The sequence below is a fragment of the Elgaria multicarinata genome, chromosome 6 (assembly GCF_023053635.1).
Source record: "Elgaria multicarinata webbii isolate HBS135686 ecotype San Diego chromosome 6, rElgMul1.1.pri, whole genome shotgun sequence".
Taxonomy (NCBI): Eukaryota; Metazoa; Chordata; class Lepidosauria; order Squamata; family Anguidae; genus Elgaria; species Elgaria multicarinata.
Genome location: NC_086176.1, coordinates 8,833,395 through 8,842,522, shown reverse-complemented (window position 1 = coordinate 8,842,522; position 9,128 = coordinate 8,833,395). Strand labels below are relative to the sequence as shown.

Here is a 9,128-nt window from a genome sequence, read left to right as displayed (position 1 = left end):
TTTGTATCCCTCTGTCAGGGAGATGTGCAGGTTTTCAATTCAGGGATAGCTTGCACATTTTCTGAGGTTGATGATAGGAAGCAAAAACTATATTCCAGATGAGAAGGAAATGCAGAAGATTATGAAGTATAAGGAATTGCCTCTTATTTCACTTTCTACATCAATACCACATGCAAAGCTCCTTCCCCACCCCCACCCCCAAAAACCTACTCATGTGTTGTTTAAGACAATTTTATCCCATTGAGAGGGTTGAACATGAGAGTTTTTGAAAATTCTTGTACATCATTATGTAATTTTGAACAATTTATTTACAAATAATTTTATTTATAATACATGAACAACACTAAGTACAGCATAAAGCAGTACCACACAAAGATACACAGAAAAACCTACCAGACACACAAATCATGAATATTAGGATGAGAGACAGCAAAAACAAGAGAGCAAATACTTTCCTCCATGGAGCAATAAAGGCAAATGACATTTCCTGAAAATATTTTCTCAATGCCAAATAAATTAGAGATTCACAGGATACTTTCTGCACCCCCTCCCTCATATAGGGGTAAAAAGCTTAGGTAGACCAGGGTCTCCAGAATATCTGAGACCCTGTTTTGCTCAGGATCACAGAAGGAACAGATCTTCCAAAATATCTTAGGCCGGGGGAAGCTAGACACTTATCACTCCAGCTTGAGATCTTTACTGGCATAGATGTTGTCGGAGGAGTTGCTAGTGAGGTGGTCTCATGGGTGGGTTTGGATGCAGAGTTTGATGGTCTGGGAGCCTCCAGATACTGTTGTCTTTCTGAGATGAAGAAGGCTTGAACAAGAGAGGCACAGTATGAGTATCCTGTTTGAAAGCCCCTGTCCTCTGCCACTGTAGGGAGAAAGAGCACATGCAAAGCACTTCCACAAATCTTAGGGAAAGAGAAAGCCAACAGGCATCCATCTAACAAACATAGAGTATCTGAATGGAGTGAACAAGAAGGGGGCATGATTATAATACATGTGGATTCTTTTGCTAATGTATTCTTTTTCCAAATTGGTGACATCTCCATGTTCTAGTCCAGAGCAAGATTCACTGGTGGTAGCAGGACTGGATGATGAAGGGACTCAAGCAAGATTGAGAAAGTTGAAGCCAGAGAGTGTCATAAGAAGAGTTGGGTGTGTGCCTCGATTCCATGGAAATGAACCAAAAACTCCAGGATGTAATAAATGCTCTCCCAAGGGAAGTTTGCCTGGTGCCCACACGCCTATCTTTCTGGCTCCAGGCTATTTCTTATTCTCCCAGATGTTTTTAAGCATTCAAAGTCTTTTAAAATACATTAGTTTTGTGTGTGTGTTTTATTAACTTAGTTTCTGCAATGTTTTTTATTATCCTGGTTCCTGCAATGTGATATTGTATTTTATGCTGTGTTGGAATGTCGATTCATTTTATATTCTGATTTTATTTGCATTTTTATTATTATTGTAAAACAGCTAGAGCAATTTATTTTATGAGGTACATAATAAATTTAATAAATAAATAAAGACCACAACATTCAGCTTCCAGATTATCTTAAGGTCATCCTAACGTATAGAATTTGAACAGTGAGGGTGCTGTGAAATCATACTTCCCATACTATAACAAGCATACAATGTTCTCTTTGGGATCAAGCTTCTGCCACTTTGCAGCAGGTACTGTGCACACAAACTGACTCCTCCCTGTGTTGTTATTACTCCAACTTCCCCTGCCTTTCTCCAATCATGTGTGTATAAACCTGACAACTGATGTGTCTGATGTATAGGACGCCGCAAAAGCTTATGACATAATAAATTGATTAAGATTTAATGGTAGAAGAGGGCTCTGTGTTGTTTTTGCTACAACAGACTAACACAGCTGAGTTTCTGGAATGTTTTTGTTCATCTACTGACTGGGTTCAAACGAACAAAAATAAAGTGCAAAATGACCTTTTAAACAGCACTTTCAACAATAAAAAAAGCCAGAGGACTTGTCTATAGCGTGGGGAAGGGGCAAAACGAAATATTAAATCAGGGGGGATTCCACACGTCGTACTGAGGGCGCCCCCAGTGCGCCCCCAAAGCGATCGTGTAGCTTGCCTGGAAGAGACGAGGAAGAGGCGTCCTTGCCGCCGCCACCCACCTACCTCCTCGCCGGCCGGGTCGGAGAGCTCAGCGGAAGAACCCCGCCTTCTTCGGCCGAGCTCTCCGACCCGGCCGGCGAGGAGGTAGGTGGGTGGCGGCGGCAAGGACGCTTCTTCCTCGTCTCTTCCAGGCAAGCTACACGATCGCTTTGGGGGCGCATGGAAGCGCCCTCAGTATGACGTGTGGAATCCCCCCAGCTTTCCATTTCAAGGTCAGTACAGTAATTTACAATGTGAAAGCAAAGGCGAAATGCCGTATTTCATAGAATCATAGAATAGCAGAGTTGGAAGGGGCCTACAAGGCCATCGAGTCCAACCCCCTGCTAAGTGCAGAAATCCACCTTAAAGCATCCCTGACAGACGGTTGTCCAGCTGCCTCTTGAAGGCCTCTAGTGTGGGAGAGCCCACAACCTCCCTAGGTAACTGATTCCATTGTCGCACTGCTCTAACAGTTAGGACGTTTTTCCTGATGTCCAGCCGGAATCTGGCTTCCTGTAACTTGAGCCTGTCATTCCGTGTCCTGCACTCTGGGAGGATCGAGACGAGATCCTGGCCCTCCTCTGTGTGACAACCTTTTAAGGATTTGAAGAGTGCTATCATGTCTCCTCTCAATCTTCTCTTCTCCAGGCTAAACATGCCCAGTTCTTTCAGCCTCTCCTCATAGGGCTTTGTTTCCAGACCCCTGATCATCCTGGTTGCCCTCCTCTGAACAGGATGATCAGGGGTCTGGAAACAAAGCCCTATGAAGCCTTGCAATTACAAAGCCTTACAATTCTTCGATTGTAAGACGCCATCGATTGTAAGACACACACTAATTTCAGAACCACCAACAGAAAAAAAGCTTTGATTCTAAGAATAATCGCACCTGCGATTCTAAGACACACCCCATTTTTAGAGATGTTTATATGGGGGAAAAAGTGCATCTTAGAATCAAAGAAATACGGTAGTCCTACTGACCCCTGCTCTGTGGTGGTGCTTCTGTACAAACCCTCCATTGCTGTTTTCTTTTTCTTCTTCATCAGATTTCTAACCTTCGCTCTGAAAGTATGCTTGAAAGTATATCGGCAATGCCTGCTGAATATGGCTGTATCAGATTTCTGGTTGTTTGGAGCAGGTTATCAGTGCTAATTTTGTTTGTTTATTTATTTATTTATTAAATTGCTATGCTGTCCAATAGCCAAAGCTCTCTGAGAAGGTCGCAAAATAGAGCAAAAAATGATAAAATTTGTGTGTGTGTGCAGATCCAACAATTTTCATAATTTATACTTATTGTAGAATTTAGCTTGTCTGGCTGCAAATTTTAATTCTTTTAGCAAAGCGTATACACAATCTTAAGAACATAAGAGGAGCCCTGATGCTGGATCAGGCCAAGGGTCCATCTAGTCCAGCACTCTGTTCACACAGCGGCCAACCAGCCATCGGCCAGGGACCAACAAAGCAAGACCTGGTGCAACAGCACTCTCTTACCCATGTCCCCCAGCAACTGGTGCACACAGGCCTATTGCCTTGAATACTGGAGATAGCACAACCTTCAGGGCTAGTAGCCATTGACAGCCTTTGCCTCCAGGAATCAATCCAACCCCTTTTGAAGCCATCCAGCTTGGTGTCCATCACTACACCTTGAGGTAGTGAGTTCCGTAATTTAACCTTACCTGTTCAAAGTGATTGCTTACATGGCCCTTCCCACCTCACCTCACCAGCTGCCTGGCTGCTTGTCTAGGCATCTCTCTATCTCTCTTTTAGGTGCCTTGCTCTTCTTCCCAGACCTCAGAGGTTAGGGCTAAACATAGAAGAGTGTCGTTGTGGCCAATCCCTTTACACTGGGATGCCACAACTGCTGCACGTTTTGTAACCCGCCAAGCCAAATTCAGCATACCAATATGGTTGCCATCTTGCAACCTGAACACCAGACAAACCAACACTTAAGTCTTCCAGTGTGGCAGGACACAAAGCAGCCACCAGTTCCCTCCCCTGTCCTGTTATACACCACCCCTCCATCATCTGCAGCCATGATTAGGACAACTCCAAGGATGCTACACTGTGGCTAATGGGAGTTGGCACTAGATGACAGGACCCAAGAGAGAATGGGCAGAACGAGCACTTGCAGTTTTGTGTCTCACTGCGTGGAAAGATTTTAAGGTCCATGTCTGATGTTGCAAGAGGTATTTATTTATTTACAACATTTCCATACCACCCAACAGCTGGAATTCTGTGTGGTTCGTAAAATGTATGGTAGCTCACCACGGACTTCATAACCCTCCTTTTTTGCAGTCTGCCTAGGACTGCAACAATTTGGGAGAAGGGGAAAACCCATACTAGCCCTCCCCTCTTGCAAGTACACATGAGACACACACACACTGAGAGTTGCTACCTGACCAGTGTTAACCTGACCCAACTAAATGCAACTTTTAGTCTTGGCAATTATAGCTCAGTAGTTTTAAATATGCATATATTTTGAATAAAAATGTTGTTGTGAAAGGTCAGAAGCCTTAGGATTCTCCAGTCCTACTCCCCAGAAAGAGTAGTCATCAACCTTTGCCACTTTGTGTAGACTGATCCTTCTATTTTCTTTTCCTTATTTGAGGAAGCAGTAGAGCTTTCATTTTGTTGTTGTTCAAAATGTAATTGATTAGGGAAAGGCAGAAGAAAGCTTTGTCCACATCAGAGGTAAAGGCAGAGCCAGTTTCACAGGAGAAGTAGAAAACACAGACAGACACACTGGAAAAGTTTCCTCTGTAAAATCCAACCTCTTTTGCTTACTTATTATTACATTATTATTTATTTATTATTACATTTATATCCCCCCTTCTCCCTCACAAGGAACCCAAGGTGGACCACATGGTCCCCTTCCTCTCCATTTTATCCTCATAATAACCCTGTGAGGAAGGTTAGGCTAAGACTCAGTGACTGGCTCAAAGTCACCCAGTGAGCTTCATGGTTGAATGAGGACTAGAACCTTGATCTGACTCTCACCTGCTAGTTGCAATGTTTGGATCCGCTGCACCGTCATTTCCAGAAGAGCTGCCTTGTCCATACGAGCGTTAGGAAGAGGCTTATGAGAGGAAAAAAGATGATTACTTCCAATTGGCTTGCATCTATTGTGTGTGGAGATATATTGTGTGTGGAGATAACCAGGATGATCAGGGGTCTGGAAACAAAGCCCTATGAAGAGAGACTGAAAGAACTGGGCATGTTTAGCCTGGAGAAGAGAAGATTGAGGGGAGACATGAGAGCACTCTTCAAATAGTTAAAAGGTTGTCACACAGAGGAGGGCCAGGATCTCTTCTCGATCCTCCCAGAGCGCAGGACACATAATAATGGGCTCAAGTTAAAGGAAGCCAGATTCCGGTTAGACATCAGGCAAAACTTCCTGACTGTTAGAGCAGTACGACAATGGAATCAGTTACCTAGGGAGGTTGTGGGCTCTCCCACACTAGAGGCCTTCAAGAGGCAGCTGGACAACCATCTGTCAGGGATGCTTTAGGGTGGATTCCTGCATTGAGCAGGGGGGTTGGACTCGATGGCCTTATAGGCCCCTTCCAACTCTAGTATTCTATGATTCTAAGGGCAGCTGATGACTCACTATTGAGCATGGTAGCATCAGAAATTATTTGCAGTACAATTCTCCCTGCAAAACCACAATCAGAATGCTGAGGCAGAGTAGAAACCAAATGGCAGTTGAGTCTTCCCACCTTCCTTACCCACTCATCTGATGGAGTCCCACATATCTGATGGAGTGAGTGAGAGAGACTATGGCCGTAGCTAGACCTAAGGTTTATCCCAGGATTGTCCTGGGGTCAAACCTGTTCATCTAAGTGCCACACAGGGCACCCAGTGCTCAGGCAGGGACGAACCCGAGATGATCCTGGGATAAACCCTAGGTCTAGCTATGGCCTATGTGTTCTTTTATTCCTGCAGCCCAACAGACTTGAAACTTTGGGTTACACGTTTTACTGTACTGGTAACCAGCATCTTAGCACCTTACCTAAAGGAATTAGTTGTCTCCAAAATGGAAAAGATTAAGGCCCTCTTGAGTAGGTACTGGCTGATGGAATAGGAAACCTATATCAATGCTAGTTTAACTGTCACAGCTTTACAAAAGTATCTTGGGAATTGTAGTTTGGTGGGGGGTGCTACAAATTCTTCAATCCTACGCACACTTTACTTAGGAATAAGCCCCACTGGATATAATGGAACTTACCTCTGAGTCAATATGCATAGGATTGCACTATTACAGCCTTAGCCCAGCTCACAGATCCCTGGAGAGAGGAAAAGTGGTTGAAGGCACAATTCAATGCATGTTTTGACAGGGGGGAAAGTCCTACAACTCCCAGCATGCCTAGCTGGGGAATGCTGGAGTTGTAGGACTATTTTCCATCTAAACATGCATAGAATTGCAACCTTAACATACGGGGGACACACTGAGGGTTCATGGCAGAGGCACTCTTATCCCAAGTGATGGGGAGACACTGTATGGTCGTCCTTACCTTGTTACCTTGGCTGGTGTCCTCTAGCAAGAGAGCCTTCAGCTGATTCAGAGAGTGGGCAATTCGATCCCTTCGCTTCTTCTCCATTAGCGGTTTGATAATCTGCATTTGAGGAATATTTGTATTAATTGAGAAATTGACTGGGAAGCTCTTTGTCATGCTGAACAAGGACAACGGGAAAAGAGAACATGGGGTCAGTTGAACAGCCTGGTGTCTGAATCAGAAAGTCCAACTATCATCCCCTCACCTCAGGGCTAATTAATACAGGGCACCATGCAGTGGGGCTTTCTCCTGAGAAATCCCCACTGAAAGGAATGGGCACTGCTCAATTGCTCAGGAGAACATCCCGTGGGACTGTTCCCCATGGGGCAGATCTGTCTGTCTCCCCCTCTGCCATCCAGAACAGTTCCCAAAAGCAACCGCTTCTAGCAGCCGCATCATGGTAAGGCCACCAAGCAGGAACTGTAACCCAAAACCAAGACGCAACAAAGCAACTGGGGTAAATAAACTGCTGTTTAATGACTGGATGTTTGTAGCCTGTATAGATAACATTGCTTTTATCAGGCTCCTATGGAACTCCCTGCCTCTGGAGGCCAGGCAGGCGCCAACTCTGCATTCCTTTCGGCGCCTCCTGAAAACGTCATTATTCCAGGAAGCCTTTCCTTAACAACCAGCCGCGGTTCACTGTACATTTTGCTTCTTTTAAAATCTATTTTCGTGCTTTATTTTGTTCTTATTTTATCTTGTACACCGCTCTGAAATTTTCAATGGGGAACGGTCTATAAATTAGGGTGACCCTATGAAAAGGAGGACAGGGCTCCTGTATCTTCAACAGTTGCATAGAAAAGGGAATTTCAGCAGGTGTCATTTGTATATATGGAAAACCCGGTGAAATTTCCTCTTCATCACAACAGTGAAAGCTGCAGGAGCTATACTAGAGTGACCAGATTTAAAAGAGGGCAGGGCACCTGCAGCTTTAACTGTTGTGATGAAGAGGGAATTTCACCAGGTTCCTCATATATACAAATGACACCTGCAGAAATTCCCTTTTCAATTCAACTGTTAAATATACAGGAGCCCTGTCCTCCTTTTCATAGGGTCACCCTAGATAAATATGGTAAATACATAAATAAATAAATAATATTCATCTTCCCCAGTTTACTTCTCCCAGTTGTTGCACGGCTTCTTGCACTTCTGCCGTCAAAGCATACTAAGCCCTCTTCCCCCCTCCGTGCAGATAATCCCTCACCCCCACTTTGGTTTGCAGTGGTTTAAATGTTTTTCAAAAGTACCTTTTTGTACACGAGACGTTTGGGCTGTTCCAGATGTGACTTCCTCCAGCTCCCGCCCTTCGGGGCTGGTGGTGTCCTTCCCAGGGAAGTCTCGCGGCCCGCTTTCTCAAGGCTCATCCTCCTGTTCCTTTCTCCAAGTATATTTTCGAATTTCCCTCCTTTCCTTCCTTCCTTCCATTTATAGGACATCCTGACACAGCTGTCACATTGTTGGCAAATCCTACATCCTCCCTCCTCTCTTTCTCCCCCCCCCAAGAACGGCAGCCAATAAGCAGCTCCAGGGTTCTTTTTGTGTGGCGGTGAGCTGAGCTGCTCTTGCTCCAATCCGGAGTGGGAAGGGAAGCCAGGGAGGGAATTTTAAAATGGGGGGCTATTTCAGGCTGGCCAGCTGCTCTTCTGGGGACGAGGGATAAAGAGGCCAAGAAGAGCATGAAGGGGGCCGGTGGAGGTGAATAGAGCGAGGGGCAGAAGGAGGCAGCTATTGAGATGGAAATTAGAGCGACAGACGGCGGCCTGTGTGTGCCTTGAGGAGGGGAGAAGGTCCGTTGTGTCTGTGGCTCAGGGTGAGACGGAGGGTTTCAAATGCCACCACAGCTCTGTGGAAGCAGAACAATCAGGCCCCCCTCCACCTAGGCTTTGTAGGGTTGTCAGGGTAATGCAACGCGGCCCTCGGATCTTCAGCTGAGGGTTTTGTGAGAAAAGTAGGGACTGCAACATGGCCGGTGCCAGACAATTTTGCGCCCTAGGCAAGGCGAGCTACTTGCACCACCACCATCACCACCCCAAATTGCCAACTTCGATTCAGCTGTTCAAGAAGAGTTTCTGAACTATTATATTTGCCTTTTATTATGTTTTTTCTTAAAACAGCTAATTTGTATAAAACTGTGAGCCTTAAAGGGCAGTACGGCGCCCCTCTGAGGTCTGCGCCCTAGGCGGCTGCCTAGTTGGCATAATGGTAGCGCCGGCCCTGAACTGGAAAAGTACTTCAACCCCCATCTTCTTTTTCTAAATAGCAGGAGATACAAAGTTGAGAGCATTGGATCCATATAGGTATAAAGCAGAATCTTTCATATAGGCCCTGTAATATAAAATATATAAAATGAGATAGAACATGCCATTATATTCACATAGCTCTTACAAACAGAACGACTATAGAATCGGTAGAGTTTACCTTGAAGATTAGCTCAATGAAAGCCGGTGTGCTTGGTT

At 45.0% G+C, this 9,128-nt stretch overlaps 1 protein-coding gene across 1 annotated transcript; it reads right to left on the bottom strand.

Moving 5' to 3' along the window:
* Window positions 1–571: 571 nt before the first annotated feature.
* Window positions 572–8,036, bottom strand: LOC134400136 (transcription factor HES-5-like). Its single transcript, XM_063128423.1, has 4 exons — window positions 7,920–8,036; window positions 6,628–6,729; window positions 5,114–5,192; window positions 572–816 (listed from the first exon to the last, which is right to left on the bottom strand). The coding sequence occupies exons 1-4, from the start codon at window positions 8,034–8,036 to the stop codon at window positions 572–574; spliced, it is 543 nt and encodes a 180-aa protein (XP_062984493.1).
* Window positions 8,037–9,128: the final 1,092 nt, after the last annotated feature.

Coding starts and splice junctions, on each gene's coding strand:
- LOC134400136 (XM_063128423.1), bottom strand. CDS start 8,036: ATGAGCCTTGAGAAAGCGGGCCGCGAGACTTCCCTGGGAAGGACACCA. Junction 6,730..7,919: donor AACGTCTCGTGTACAAAAAG/GTACTTTTGAAA, acceptor CCTCAAATGCAG/ATTATCAAACCGCTAATGGA. Junction 5,193..6,627: donor ACACCAGCCAAGGTAACAAG/GTAAGGACGACC, acceptor TCCTCTCATAAG/CCTCTTCCTAACGCTCGTAT.